Source organism: Poecilia reticulata, chromosome 13, assembly GCF_904066995.2.
Source record: "Poecilia reticulata chromosome 13, P_reticulata-male-v2, whole genome shotgun sequence".
NCBI lineage: Eukaryota > Metazoa > Chordata > Actinopteri > Cyprinodontiformes > Poeciliidae > Poecilia > Poecilia reticulata.
Genome location: NC_088842.1, coordinates 9,300,045 through 9,315,364, shown reverse-complemented (window position 1 = coordinate 9,315,364; position 15,320 = coordinate 9,300,045). Strand labels below are relative to the sequence as shown.

At 41.4% G+C, this 15,320-nt stretch overlaps 2 protein-coding genes and 1 pseudogene across 3 annotated transcripts; all 3 read left to right on the top strand.

The window, feature by feature from the left end:
• The first annotated feature begins 568 nt into the window (after positions 1-568).
• LOC103474281 (extracellular calcium-sensing receptor-like) lies at positions 569-4,961 on the top strand. Its single transcript, XM_017308200.2, has 6 exons — positions 569-1,026; positions 1,131-1,410; positions 1,613-2,419; positions 2,563-2,790; positions 3,415-3,538; positions 3,681-4,961. The coding sequence occupies exons 1-6, from the start codon at positions 809-811 to the stop codon at positions 4,589-4,591; spliced, it is 2,568 nt and encodes an 855-aa protein (XP_017163689.2). The 5' UTR covers positions 569-808; the 3' UTR covers positions 4,592-4,961.
• A 31-nt stretch (positions 4,962-4,992) lies between these two features.
• Positions 4,993-9,911, top strand: LOC108166821 (extracellular calcium-sensing receptor-like). Its single transcript, XM_081614679.1, has 6 exons — positions 4,993-6,031; positions 6,120-6,408; positions 6,598-7,392; positions 7,483-7,710; positions 7,881-8,004; positions 8,088-9,911. Exons 1-6 carry the CDS (start codon positions 5,814-5,816, stop codon positions 8,987-8,989), a joined length of 2,556 nt encoding a protein of 851 aa, XP_081470805.1. The 5' UTR covers positions 4,993-5,813; the 3' UTR covers positions 8,990-9,911.
• An 822-nt stretch (positions 9,912-10,733) lies between these two features.
• LOC103474259 (extracellular calcium-sensing receptor-like) lies at positions 10,734-13,996 on the top strand (annotated as a pseudogene). The gene is made up of 4 exons (XR_014090550.1): positions 10,734-11,085; positions 11,158-11,982; positions 12,070-12,300; positions 12,382-13,996. The product of XR_014090550.1 is annotated as an extracellular calcium-sensing receptor-like (transcript).
• The last annotated feature ends 1,324 nt before the right edge of the window (positions 13,997-15,320 follow it).

Sequence of the window (15,320 nt, the reverse complement as noted above, 5' to 3'; positions counted from 1 at the left end):
TAAAAATTAAAACAAGTGAGATTGTCTATGAAATGATGAAAGGTCTTAACACTTACTGTTTAACTTGAATTGTATTTTATAAAATGAATTGGAGGCCAACAAAAAAGAGTTATGGCCTCGTAAAGTCCATGATTTCACAACACACCGGTACTCAACGCAATTGACTAAAACTGTTAATGTTAATTAACAGTAATAATTAAGTAATAAGTAATAATATAAGTAAGTAATAAGTAAGTAATTAAGTAATAAGTAATAATATAAGTAATGTATAATGTATAATGTATAAATGTATAATGTATAAAGTAATGTATAATGTAATGTGAGATTGTAACATTAAGGCAAAGTGGAAAAACATAGCAACAGTAAGTACAGACAAAAAAAATCCTTAAATATGTTTTAACATATTCGTATGTATTTCTTAAAGAAAGGCTGCTTTTGAAAATATATTTTTACTGTGACTCTATGAGACACGATTGAATCACAACAGGTTGTTTTGGAAAAATTGCTAAATAAATTGTGAGATATGTAAAAAAAAAAAAAAAAAAGTCTATGACAGGTAATGCTACACTTGTCTATTCTTGATTTGGCACCTGGCAAATATTTCATGTCAAATCAAATGTAAATGAATCATGACATACATTACTTTTCTCTGATTTGATGAGGACAGCCATCATCATCATCATCATCATCATCATCATCATCATCATCATCATTATATAAGTACAAAGCCCATCCTCTTACAGAAAGAAATCACCTTGACACTAATAGAAGAAGTCGCCAGGACTGACTCCAGATCTCTTTCTGAAAGATGGGTGATTGGATTTGTGTAATCTCACTGTTGATTGTCATTCTGCGATTCTTTAAGGCGGAGAACGACAGTACCTGTGAGATGTACGGAAGCCCAGAGGTTTCTCTCTTATCAAAGGAAGGGGATATCATTATTGGTGGGGCTTTTTCCATCTATAGTCAAATCTCAATGTCCTTTCTCTCAGAATACGAAACACCAGAACCTTTCAAATGCTCCAGGTAAAGCAGACTGTTATTCTGCAATTTTATTTCATGTCCATGAATGTAAAACACTCTCTCTCTCTCTCTCTCTCTCTCTCCCCCCCCCCCGCCTTTTTTTTCAGGATAAATCTGAGAGAATTTCGTTTTGTGCAAACAATGATATTTGCCATTGAAGAAATTAACAACAGCAGCGACCTGCTTCCCAATGTTTCAGTTGGGTACAGGATATTTGATAGTTGCGGTTCAACGCTGCCTTCAACACGGGCAGTAATGGGTCTGATGAACGGAGAGGAAAACAGCTGGAGGAAAAACTGTTCTTCTGTTCATGCCATCATCGGAGCCTCTGAATCCTCCTCAACAATTGCAATGCAACAGATTTCCGGGGTTTTCCAAACACCCATGGTAAGTAAGTGAAAATAAAAATCCTCAAATAGCTGCTCAGAGATGCAATTTCAGTGAAGTTATGGTTGTTTGTTTTGTTGTGAAGAAAATGAGATTTAAGTTAGAAGTTTCAGAGCTTTTGTCATGCCAGATAAACCTGATTCAAAATCTATTACTTTAATTTCCTATTGTTTCTGATTTTTCTCTGTTTTGTTTCCAATAGATCAGCCACTTTGCGACATGTGCTTGCCTCAGTAACAGAAAGGAGTATCCCTCCTTTTTCAGAACCATTCCCAGTGACTACTATCAGAGCAGAGCGCTGGCCAAACTGGTGAAGCACTTTGGCTGGACGTGGGTCGGGGCAGTCAGAAGTGATAACGACTACGGTAACAACGGGATGGCGACTTTTATTGAAGCCGCGAGTCAGGAGGGGATTTGCGTCGAGTACTCTGAGTCCATCTCCAGGACTGGCTCCAGAGAGAACGTCGAGAGGGTTGTCAGAGTGATCCGCAGAGGCACAGCGGGTGTTTTGGTTGCGTTCCTGGCCCAGGGCGAGATGGACGTTCTGCTCGAGGAAGTTCTGACGCAAAACTTAACTGGGTTGCAGTGGGTCGGCAGTGAATCCTGGATCACAGCAAATTACTTGGCTGAGAAGAGGTACGCTGGGATTTTAACCGGGTCGCTGGGCTTTGCGATAAGAAAGGCAAAAATCAGAGGGTTGCGAGAATTTCTCCTGAAGGTGAACCCAAGTCAGGAACCCCAGAGCGACCTGCTGAGAGAGTTCTGGGAAACGACGTTTGGATGCAGTTTCCGGTCCGGTACACCTGGCACAAAATTATGTTCTGGCTTTGAGAGACTTCAGGACGCGGACAACGCTTTCACAGACGTGTCAGAGCTGAGGATATCCAACAACGTGTACAAGGCTGTGTATGCCGTTGCTCACGCCTTTCATGGTTTGCTAAAATGTGGACCAAGCGGTGACTCGGTGTCTCACTCGTGCATCTTAAGAGATCATTCAGAACATAGACAGGTGAAAGCTTAGCTTGGAAAATTAATGGCTGCTTTTGTTTTGTTATATTTAGTTTAGTTGTGTTATTTAGTTGAAATATCAGGTCTTTTTTGGGGGGTTCTTTTGTAAATTTGTGTGCTGTTTCTTTTTTTCTCTGTGGACAGGTTGCCGAACAGCTACAAAAGGTAAACTTTACACTACAGTCTGGGGAGCGAGTGCACTTTGATGAAAACGGGGATCCGGCAGCAACCTATGAGCTCGTGAACTGGCAGAGAAACCAAGCAGGAGACGTTGTGTTCACGACTGTAGGGAAGTATGACGCTTCACAACCAAACTGGAACCAGTTCACCATGAGCAATGTGAAAATAACATGGGCCGCAGAATCCTGGGAGGTAGAAATCGATTTTTGACTATTGAAGATTATTTGGTAACACTTTATTTGAAGGGGTGTGCATAGGACTGACATATCGTCTGTCATGAACATGAAGGAGTCTTCATGAGTGTTTACGACTGTTGTCATGACGGGTCATTCGGTAAATAATGACACTTTTATTGCAGTGTTGATACCTTTAATGGGTATTTAGTGCAACTTTTAATAGAACTTTCCATTCAAAGGGTCAATATTGACCGAATAATGCAGAGTTTACACTTTTAATGGACTTTTAATGCAACCTTTAGTGCAACTTTGCATTTATAGTGTCATCATTTACTATATGAAATAATACAAATATTTTTCTGTAGAATATCACAGTTAGGAACTCCGATGTTTGGTGATTACAAATTGAAGTAATGATTGTTAAACTTTTAATTGCACAAAATAGACACAAAATATATTTAAAATTGTCTAAAAAGTTTAGCTATTGTTAAGAAAATGAATTTACAACTTATATAGACTTTCCCATCCTGTGTTAAATGTTCAAACCTCGAGGTATCAACATGTTTGGTTAAACACTAAATATGAAAGTAAGTTGAGGTCAGCAATGTTTACTTCAGGTTGAATTTTGCTTTTGTTCCAGAGGCCTCTGTCCGTCTGCAGTGAGAACTGCCTGCCAGGTTTCCGTCAGGCGATAATCAAAGGCAAACCCATCTGCTGCTTCTCCTGTGTTCCCTGTGGTGGTGGAGAAATCAGCAACACCAACAGTGAGTGAAGAAATGTATTTCTACTTTCAGATTTTGATTTAGCGAGAGAACCAAGGTCACAGTGTAAAACCTTTAGTTCTTTTCAAATGAAGCATTTTACAGAGTCAACCTGTTTTTTTTTTCTCATATTTTTTCTGATCAGATTCTGCAGGGTGCTCACAGTGTCCGTCGGAGTACTGGTCGAATGTCGACCACAGCAAATGTGTCCCAAAGGTGATTGAGTTCCTGTCATATGGAGAGACCATGGGGGCCCTCCTCACTGCCTTCTCGCTGTGCGGAGCCAGTTTAACGCTCGTGGTCTTGTGTGTGTTTTTCCGGTTTCGGCACACACCGCTCGTCAAAGCCAGTAATTCAGAGCTGAGCTTCCTGCTCCTCTTCTCCCTGACTCTGTGTTTCCTCTGCTCTCTGGCCTTCATCGGCCGGCCCACTGAGTGGTCCTGCATGCTGCGTCACACGGCTTTTGGCGTAGCCTTTGCTCTGTGCATCTCGTGTATTCTTGCTAAAACGATCACCGTGGTGATGGCCTTCAAAGCTAAAAGACCAGCAAACACATTTCCCCAGTGTTCAGCTCCGCTTCAGAGAACAAGCGTCATTGGGTGTACTTTAATCCAAGTGTTTATTTGTGTGGTATGGTTAGTTTTCGCTCCGCCGTTTCCACACAAGAATACAGTTTACGCCAGTGAAAAGATTATCCTAGAGTGTTTCCTCGGTTCACCTGTGGCATTTTGGGTTGTGATGGCATATATAGGATTTCTGGCCCTGCTGTGCTTTATCTTAGCTTTTTTAGGCCGGAAGTTACCTGATAACTTCAATGAAGCTAAATTCATAACCTTCAGCATGCTGATATTTAGTGCCGTCTGGCTCACATTCATCCCAGCTTATGTCAGCTCTCCTGGAAATTTTACTGTAGCTGTGGAGATATTTGCAATTCTAGCCTCAAGCTTTGGTTTACTTTTTTGTATTTTTGCACCAAAATGTTATATTTTACTACTGAAACCTGAGAGGAATACTAAAAAACATTTGATGGGACGAAATCAGTCAAAAACGCAATGAAAGAATAGTTCGAGTATTACAAACAAAAGGGTTGATTTAGTAAACTTTAGTTAAATACCAACAACTAAAATTGACTATAACATTGTAGCCTATTAAGTGCATTGCATCCATTACACCTATTGGCTGTCATAATATACATATGAAATATTTTAATTGTATTGCTGTGGTATAATCTAACAGAAAGAAATGTAAATAATCTCATATTTAATTATCTAAATAATTAATTCAGCTAATTATTATCCCACAAGTTTGGGGCAGTTATCGATTTGACATTTAAATCCTGTATAAATTTCATACTGGTATTCTAATATGATCCACACAGTTGCTCAGTTGGTAGCAGACCAGGCTTCAGATGGACTTAGCTGGGGAGATGGGGTTGGTTTTTTTGGGTGGGAGCAGGAAGGAGGGATTTTGTTCAACATAAGTGCACAAATAAAAGTTTATGTAAAATGAAAACAACATTTTGTTAACTAAAAATAAGCTAAATTGAGAGAAACGGTGACATGTTAGTGTTCACGAGTCACCGGAAAATGCTGAAGAATTACGCACAGATTAGCATAAACATTAGTTATGTTGTTGAAATCTCAGAATCTAATTTGTCCTCATTCTAAATTGGAGCTTCTGTGTTTTTGAACCAGAGAGAGAAAAAAGACTTTCTATGCAATTTTGGGGTTGCTCTGAAATTTGTTTGAAGTATTTTATGTATTATAAATTGTGTTTTCTGTAACTATTTACACATTAACAGACATGTATAAATAAATATTTCCAATGTTTTAGTTTCATTTACATGGACGAATGTGTGGTGAGTGGGCTTTTGTATTTTAACCTACATTTATATAACTCTAGATCCAACCTATGCAAGCACACTTAGTATAAACCTATTGCTCTTAAAATGGTCCATTCAAGTAAATACAAATGGTGCAAAAGGCATCAATTTTAAAAGATCTTGAAAGACAACATATAAAATACATTTAGAAATATGATTAAAAGCTGTGTTTCTACATTATAGATTTGAAGTAGTGTAGAAAAAATAATAAATACTAAAAAAACCCCAAATGAATTAAAAGTTGCTTGCATCATCGTCTCTCTGATTGGATTAGAGGACCTTAGTCGTTCGTCATCTCCCCCAGAGGTATAAAGCACAGCCTCATAGAGAAGCAACGTTTCAGTGAATCGAAGAGAAAGTGATTCTAGGTTGTGTCTTTTCCTTTCTTTTTTTAACATGTGGAAAAACATCTGCCTAATTCTGATGTTTGTAGTTATTAATGGAGGATTTGCACAGGATGAAACAGCTTTTTGTGAAATGCTGGGGAGCCGAGAGCTTCCTCTGATGTCTAAGGAGGGAGACGTTGTTATAGGAGGAGCTTTTTCCCTTCACAGCCAAATCTCAAAGCTTTTACTCTCCTGGACTGAGACACCAGAACCTCTCATGTGCTCCAGGTACTGCTGTGCTGATTCTTGCTCTTGTTTTAACCAGCTCTTTGAACTCTGACGAAATGCATAAACTTCAACATGTCTTTTCCCCCAGAATTAACTTGAGGGAATTCCGTTTTGCTCAAACGATGGTGTTTGCCATTGAGGAAATTAACAACAGCAGCTCTCTACTGCCTAACGTCTCACTTGGTTATAAGATATTCGACAGCTGCGCTTCCACGTTGCCTACGACGCGTGCAGGAATGGGCTTGATGAACGGGGAGGGAAGGAGTATTGAAAGAAACTGCTCCGGCCAGTCGTCCGTTCAGGCCGTAGTTGGAACCTCTGAGTCCTCTACGACCATCGTGATGTTACAAATTTCAGGGATTTTCCACATACCAGTGGTAAATGCTTATGCTTATTTAGTATCAGTGGGACTCAACTCAAGAGAGTTCATGATTAACTTATGAAATAAACTAGATTTCACATATTCGAGAACATCCGCAGGTCTAGCAAATACATGTAACAATATCGCAAGCGAGAAAGCATCTCTGAACACGCTCATGTTTTTGTGTCACTCTCTTTTCCAATAGATCAGCCACTTTGCGACATGTGCTTGCCTCAGTAACAGAAAGGAGTACCCCTCCTTTTTCAGAACCATTCCCAGTGACTACTATCAGAGCAGAGCGCTGGCCAAACTGGTGAAGCACTTTGGCTGGACGTGGATCGGGGCAGTCAGAAGTGATAACGACTACGGTAACAACGGGATGGCGACTTTTATTGAAGCCGCAAGTCAGGAGGGGATTTGCGTCGAGTACTCTGAGTCCATCTCCAGGATTGGCTCCAGAGAGAACGTCGAGAGGGTTGTCAGAGTGATCCGCAGAGGCACAGCGGGTGTTTTGGTTGCTTTCCTGGCTTACGATGAGATGGATGTTCTGCTGGAGGAAGCTTTGAGTCAAAACCTGACTGAGTTGCAATGGGTCGGCAGTGAATCCTGGATCACATCAGCTCATTTGGCTGAGAAAAGGTACTCTGGCATACTAAGCGGATCGCTGGGCTTTGCAATAAGAAAGGCAAAAATCACAGGCCTGCAAGATTTTCTTTTACAGGTGAACCCAAGTCAGGAACCTGAGAGCAATTTGCTGAGAGAGTTCTGGGAAACAACATTTGGGTGCAGTTTCCAGTCCAGTACACCTGACACAAAATTATGTTCTGGTTCCGAAAGCCTTCGAGATGTATACAACGCTTTCACAGACGTGTCGGAGCTCAGGATATCCAACAACGTGTACAAGGCTGTGTATGCCGTTGCTCACGCCTTGCATAGCATGTTGAAATGTAAGCCAGGTGGCGAAAATTGCAAATTAAGAAGCCAGCCAGAGCCAAGACAGGTTAAAATTCATGTGATATTTAAAATAAATGTCTTTTGTTTTAAAATACATGGAAGATTGTGCTTATTAACCCCTTTCTAACATTGCTAGGTTGTGAAGTATCTCCAGGACATTAATTTTACTGTTGAGTCAGGAGAGAACGTGTATTTTGATGAAAACGGAGACCCTGCAGCAATTTATGAGCTTGTGAACTGGCAGAGAAGTCCAGCAGGAGACGTTGTGTTCACAACAGTTGGAAAGTACGACGCTTCACATCCAGATGGAAACCAGCTGACCATGAATGGAGTAAACATCACCTGGGCCACACATTCTGTGGAGGTAGAAACAAATGAGTATTTCTGAATTTTAAACTTTGTGAAATGAAACAATTGTAAGACGGTACGATGAGATAAAAAGTAGTTACTTTTGGAAAAATTATTTAAAATCTGTTAATTTACATAGCTCATATATCTTTGGGAACTGATTGCTGAATCGATCTGATGTTTCAGAGGCCGCTGTCTGTCTGCAGTGAGAACTGCTCGCCAGGTTTCCGGAAAGCAATCATTAAAGGCAAACCAATCTGCTGCTTCTCCTGTGTCCCATGTGCTGCTGGAGAGATCAGCAACACAAGCAGTGAGTGAAACAAGTGAAACTCTTCTCCTGATTCATACTGTGAATGCACCGAACCCATTCCGGTTTTTATTTTTCCTGATCAGATTCTGCAGAGTGCACACAGTGTCCGTCGGAGTACTGGTCGAATGTCGACCACAGCAAATGTGTCCCAAAGGTGATTGAGTTCCTGTCATATGGAGAGACCATGGGGGCCCTCCTCACTGCCTTCTCGCTGTGCGGAGCCAGTTTAACGCTCGTGGTCTTGTGTGTGTTTTTCCGGTTTCGGCACACACCGCTCGTCAAAGCCAGTAATTCAGAGCTGAGCTTCCTGCTCCTCTTCTCCCTGACTCTGTGTTTCCTCTGCTCTCTGGCCTTCATCGGCCGGCCCACTGAGTGGTCCTGCATGCTGCGTCACACGGCTTTTGGCGTAGCCTTTGCTCTGTGCATCTCGTGTATTCTTGCTAAAACGATCACCGTGGTGATGGCCTTCAAAGCTAAAAGACCAGCAAACACATTTCCCCAGTGTTCAGCTCCGCTTCAGAGAACGAGCGTCATTGGGTGTACTTTAATCCAAGTGTTTATTTGTGTGGTATGGTTAGTTTTCGCTCCACCGTTTCCACACAAGAATACAGTTTACGCCAGTGAAAAGATAATTCTAGAGTGTAATTTAGGATCAGCTGTGGCGTTTTGGGCTGTGTTGGGGTATGTTGGATTTCTGGCAGTGCTGTGCTTTATCTTAGCTTTTTTAGGCCGGAAGTTACCTGATAACTTTAATGAAGCTAAATTCATAACCTTCAGCATGCTGATATTTAGTGCCGTCTGGCTCACATTCATCCCAGCTTATGTCAGCTCTCCTGGAAAGTTTACTGTAGCTGTGGAGATATTTGCAATTCTAGCCTCAAGCTTTGGTTTACTTTTTTGTATTTTTGCACCAAAATGTTATATTTTACTACTGAAACCTGAGAGGAATACTAAAAAACACTTGATGGGACGAGACAAGCTTTAGACAAAGCAAAGTACAGTGACAATATAGTCCACGTTTTAGCTGTTATTAGTTTCTGAACACTTTCATAATTTCTTTTGTTCTTTGTGTTTAGTTTTCAGTAATTATTTATCTCAGTGAGGAAAATACATTCACAACCATTAGTTTAATCATTACTTGTTGATTTATCTGGTGGTACTATATCTACACTGAGCAGCCTCCATAATGGCAAAATATGTGACATTAATTACTAATACCAGGGATTGTACTTTTATATTACAGCACTTGATATTATAAAATGTGTAGGTTGAAACAGTAAAGTACGGTAAACAGCAATAAACATCTAATTGGAAAAAAGTTAATTAAAAGTTTATACAAATTATAGTGAAACCGAATTGATGTAGGACAATCAGTGTGATAATTTCACAACAATAAGTGCAGATTAATTGAAAAACTTTATTTGAAAATAACAGAGTTTTGTTTGGGCTCGACAGTTTTCATGTTATTGGGTCCTTGGATCTGCAGTGCCTGTTCCAGGGTGTAAACTCTTTGCTTTACTTATTAAAAAGTCATAAAAAGAAGAACAGCATCTCTGTGATCCTTTTGAAGCTCTTGTCTCCATGTATGCACCAGTGAACGGCATCAGAGATATCTGCGTGTTTAAAATGTCCTTTTCCGATCCCAGTTTACAGCAGAAATCTTGACCAAAGAGTTAAAAATGTCTCAGTCCCACTACATGTTGCTGTGACTCTTTGGCTGCGTCTGGTGGAGAAGTTTTAAAGAAGAAAAAAAGAAACACTCTGTTTTATTGTGATGCTTTGCAAAGCTAAAGCTGTTAGCTGTTCACACTAATTTCTCAGTCTTAAACGTCTACTTCCTCTTTATCACCTTTTACAATGACATTTCCTCTGACATCCCCAGCTGCCTGGAAGAGAGGAGCTAGAAAACTAATCATACAATTTTAAGTCATCCAAAGCAAAGTGTCAAAAAAGAATAATAAAAAAAGTAAAATGTTATAATAAAACTGAGTTAACGTATAATTGTTTCTTCAGTTAACTGCAAAAAAAACAATCCTAGCATGTAGCACAGATAAATTATTAAAGACTGTACATGTCTGTGTCCAGAAAAATATATAATATAATATATATTAAAAAAATACATCTAAACATTGACCAGGTGAGACATTTTAGCAGTTTATGTTGCCTAAAAAAATTGCTGTTTTTTTGCAGAAACCACAGAAAAACGAATGAGAGAGATTGTGGCCTCTGAAAATCATTGGCAACATTTTTTGAAAGAATGTGTTCAAGCATCCAGTTGTATCGTTAAAAGTATGTTTTTATGATAAAAACCAATTTAAAGAAGTATTTGCAGGAGAGCGTATAGGACTTAAAGGTCTGCTTCCCTATCAGGGACAAAACAAGCAACGCGATTGGTGGGGACGATGAAAATATTCAGAATCAGTCCTGCTGGGGTTTGATGCGCTCCTATAAGACAGTCAGACTCTACCTTTCCTGTCACTTAGGACTTGTGTGCTAAGTACTCAAGTGAGGAATTATGCTGCTTATTGTGGGCCTGTTACTTTTTTGTCTCGTGGATGTAAGCGGGGAAAACCCTTCATGTCAAATATACGGGACAAAAGAACTGTCTCAGTTTTCTAAGGAGGGAGATATCATCATCGGAGGCATTTTCTCCTTCCACCAGAACCCGGTCACAGTTAGTCCAGCGCTCACAATCAACCCGGGAGCAATCCAGTGTAAAGGGTAAGACAGTTATAGGTTAAGGATGAATCTTTTGTCATCATGTAATTTTCATGTCTTTTTTTTTTTTTATATAGGTTGGAAATAGGTGAGCTTCAGTTTGCGTACACCATGATGTTTGCGATAGATGAAATTAACAACAGCACTGAACTGCTGCCAGATGTGTCACTCGGTTATAGGATCTTTGACTCCTGCCCAAGCATACCTCTGTCTATCAGGTCATCGCTGAATCTCATGAATCCATATGAAGACAGAGAAGGGTTGTGCAGCAACCTCTCCAGCATGTATGCTGTCATTGGGGACACGACTTCCACCTCTACAATAGGCATAGCACGTACGCTGGGTCCCTTCAGTGTGCCTGTGGTGAGTGGCACTCATGCATTCTGACTCACCGGAAGGAATGATGCGATTTTAATTTTCTACTCTTCTTTTCAGATCAGTCATTCGGCCACTTGCGCATGTCTCAGCGACAGGAGAATCTACCCGTCCTTCTTTCGAACCATACCGAGTGACATTCATCAGAGCAAAGCGCTGGCAAAGCTTGTGAAATACTTTGGCTGGACTTGGGTGGGAGCGATCCGAACTAACAACGACTACGGAAACGGTGGCATGGCCAGCTTCTTGGAAGCAGCAACAAAGGAAGGCGTGTGCGTCGAGTATTCAGTCACCATTTACCGAACCGACCCCAGGAAGTCATTCCTACAAGTCGTGGACATTATCAGAAAATCCACCTCAAAGGTCATAGTTGCTTTTGCAGATGCAACAGATCTTGATGTACTCATGAAAGAGCTTCACGCCCAGAACGTGACAGGCCTGCAGTGGGTGGGAAGCGAAGGCTGGATCACGTATCGTTACTTTGCCTCTCCGGCGAACTACGCCGTGGTTCAGGGGGCCGTGGGCTTTGCAGCGCTGAACGCTCACATCCCTGGGCTGCAGGAGTTCCTCACCAACAGCAGACCGTCCACCGCACCGGGAAATCAGGGACTTGTTGAGTTGTGGGAAACGCTCTTTGACTGCACCCTGTCACCAAAACCAGGGATTTACCCACAGGATCATGTTACAGCCTGCAGCGGCGCAGAGAGTGTGCGGGATGTAAAGACGCGATTTACTGATGTTTCAGATGCCAGCCTGTTGAATAATGTCTACAAAGCTACATACGCTGTTGCTCATGCTTTGAGCATGCTGTTTAATTGCAAAGATGGAGACGGGCCCTTTGAGAACAATACTTGTGCTGACAGGCACAAATTTCAACCATGGCAGGTAAACATGAACAAAAACAACAATATGCTCGAATCCAAACAGCAATGATGTGGTCATCATAAGAAACTCACTTTTCCCCCCCTGTAGGTGTTGCACTACCTAACGCAGGTGAACTTTACCAGTAAAACTGGTGAAAATGTTTTCTTCGATGAGTTCGGTGACCCCGTCGCACGTTACGCTCTGGTAAACTGGCAACGGGATGAGACAGGGTACATACAGTTTGAAACGATTGGTTATTATGATGCCTCCAGACCTGAAGGTCGGCAATTTGAGATGGACGCTGGAGTGAGAGCCATCTGGGCAGGAGAAAGTTACGATGTGAGTCAATTTAGACTCTCTGTTCAATGCGGGGTTTGTTTTTACACCGTTTCAGCTTTAAATATCATCTCTGTAAATCAGGTACCGACGTCTATCTGCAGCGGCAGCTGTTTGCCTGGCACTCGTCGGGCGTTCATTAAAGGCAAACCCGTCTGCTGCTTTGACTGCATCGTCTGTGCGGAGGGGGAGTTCAGCAATGGCACAAGTGAGGCGGCGGGATTTGTAGCCTTTACTCTGGTCCTCATTGTGTTTCTGTTGGGTAAAATCGCTGCCAGCACTTTACTGGTCTACCTGAAGATGTGTTCTCTGTACAGCTTAGATGTATTTATCCTTTCAGATGCTGTGAAATGTGAAAAATGCCCTGATGAGTACAAGTCCAGTGAAGAGAGGAACCAATGTCACTTAAAATCGGTTGAGTTCCTCACCTTCACAGAGCTAATGGGTATAACTTTGGTCACCTTGTCGCTCCTTGGTGCAATCTCAACAGTGGCTGTAAGCCTGGTATTTTTCTGCCAAAGACACACGCCCATTGTCCGAGCCAACAACTCTGAGCTGAGCTTCCTGCTGCTGTTCTCCTTGGGTTTGTGCTTTCTGTGTTCTCTGACCTTCATCGGCCGGCCCTCCGATTGGTCCTGCATGCTGCGCCACACAGCTTTTGGCATCACCTTTGTCCTCTGTGTGTCCTGTATTCTGGGGAAAACAACGGTGGTTCTGTTGGCCTTTCGGGCTACCGTTCCTGGCAGCAAAGTGACGAAATGGTTTGGCCCTCCACAGCAGAGAGTCAGTGTCTTAGCTCTCACACTTGTACAGGTTTTGATTTGTATAATATGGCTAACAGTCAGCCCTCCCCATCCATTCAAAAACACTCAATATTACAGCGAGAAGATCATACTGGAGTGTGCACTTGGATCACCTCTGGGCTTCTGGGCCATAATGGGATATATCGGGGTTTTAGCCATGTTGTGCTTTGGATTGGCATTCTTAGCCAGAAAGCTTCCTGACAATTTCAATGAAGCTAGGTTTATCACTTTCAGCATGCTGATATTCTGCGCCGTGTGGGTCACTTTCATCCCAGCTTATGTCAGCTCTCCTGGGAAATTCAGTGTGGCCGTGGAGATATTTGCTATTCTGGCTTCAAGTTATGGGATGCTGCTCTGTATTTTTTTGCCTAAGTGTTACATCATTTTATTTAAACCCCAAAACAATACAAAGAAACATTTGATGAATAAAGGCACACTGAAAGCCCTTTAAGATGTGTGTTCTAACAAAAAAAAGTAAAAATAAAATCATACAATTGTTAAAATATTCATGTTAAAACTGTTCAAACTAACGGTGTGCCCTGGTACATTAAGAATCGGCAGTATTTGTTACGCCTGTGAATTTGAAACTCCAACCAGAAAAGTCAATCTGAGTTTAACAATTGTATGTGTGAACAATTTTATCGGCACTTCTGTTTGTATCTCATTAAAACAAAAGTAATAAATCGAGAAATACATTGTATAAATTATAGTAGTTAACTCTACAAATCTCGCTGGATTTCTCTGATGAAAATGTTACTTTGGTAAATAAAAATTGAACACAGCATTTTGATATGCAAGGAACTCTAAACAAAAAAAGGATAAAGTTTTTACAATTTCTGTGCATTAACATGTATCCCAGCTTGTCTTGTCGCTAATAAAAGCTTGACTAAAATAAAGCAGACAAACTTGTAGTGTGGCTTTTTGTGTCACAGCACACACATACACACATGCGCACCTACGCACACACACACACACACATATATAGCCACAGCTGTCCTGGGGCAGACTGAGAGAAAGCTGTCATACAGTGACCACCACCAGATTCTCTGACCACCAGCAGCAGGTGAGGTGAGTGAAGAGCCTTGCCCAAGGACACAATGACCTGAGTGGACTGTGGGTTCAAATCACCAGCGCACCGGTGACAAAATAAACTCTTACTGCCTGAGCTACTGTCACCATTCTGCTAATTCAGCTGTTCATGGATGCTGAAGGTTAATTGGTTTTAATGTTGATCATAAAGGAAACTAGTTTTCATTTTACTTCCCACTCACGCTGTTTTGATTGCTGGTTGTTCTCCGTTAACCTGTCTCGGGCTCCTGATAGAAGACAGGCTCTGGTACATGGTGGCATTGATAGCCACCGCAGCTACCTGGAGTCCAGCTGGAGGCTTTAACCTATCCTAGCTGAACTCAGGCTGGACGATTGGGGACGTGAGGACAACTGAGTCTCAGTTGGAAGTCGTCTAGAGATACAAAGTTTGTACATTCAGTTCCATCTTCATCCTGCCACATGTCAATGTGAACCTGGGAAATTCACTAAACCCAACCAATCTGCATTTTGGTGCTCACATTTGTAAGTGCGATTGGGTGAATGTGGCTCTTGTGTAAAGCAGTTTAATTGTATGATGTCACTTGAACAATGCCATGTAGATTAAGTCCATTCATCATTCACATGGCAAGGTGCTTAGATTAAGCGGAACATTGTCCCTGTGTTCAGGAGAGAGCCGATGTCTTCAACAGTGTCCTGCAACTTTTAAAAGTGTCTCTGGTCCAACATCTGAATCAAATGACTGAAAGACCTCAGTGGACACAGCCAAGGTCTCCAAATTCCTGCTAATCTGATTATTTTACTCAGGTGTGTTGAAGCAGAGACACATAAAGTTTCAGGACGCTGGTCCTCGAGGACTGGAGCAGAAGACCCAAAGCAGCAGCACTTGGAGTTTATCTGAAAAGGAACAGGCTTTTTAAAGTAATAATTGGGAGAATGTGACTGGATTGCTAAAAAAGAAAAAAAATCCCCTTTAAAGTTAACTTTTTTTTTTTTTTACAAAATCCCAGTGCTCTACCTGAGTCCCTTTAAAGTTTTGCTTAAAATGAAAGCCTTCCAACAAAATTGACAGCAATACCAATGTCATTCCCACATCCGTTTTTTTCAAGGTAGAGTTTGAGGATCTGAAGAGGTTACACACAACACTATGAGAAACAAACACAAAAAACTAAA

Excerpts from the sequence above, each read along its gene's own strand:
- LOC103474281 (XM_017308200.2), top strand. The coding sequence starts at position 809 with ATGGGTGATTGGATTTGTGTAATCTCACTGTTGATTGTCATTCTGCGA. Across the intron at positions 2,420-2,562 it reads ATCATTCAGAACATAGACAG|GTTGCCGAACAGCTACAAAA; the intron begins GTGAAAGCTTAG and ends CTCTGTGGACAG. Across the intron at positions 2,791-3,414 it reads GGGCCGCAGAATCCTGGGAG|AGGCCTCTGTCCGTCTGCAG; the intron begins GTAGAAATCGAT and ends CTTTTGTTCCAG.
- LOC108166821 (XM_081614679.1), top strand. The coding sequence starts at position 5,814 with ATGTGGAAAAACATCTGCCTAATTCTGATGTTTGTAGTTATTAATGGA. Across the intron at positions 7,711-7,880 it reads GGGCCACACATTCTGTGGAG|AGGCCGCTGTCTGTCTGCAG; the intron begins GTAGAAACAAAT and ends CTGATGTTTCAG. Across the intron at positions 8,005-8,087 it reads AGAGATCAGCAACACAAGCA|ATTCTGCAGAGTGCACACAG; the intron begins GTGAGTGAAACA and ends TTTCCTGATCAG.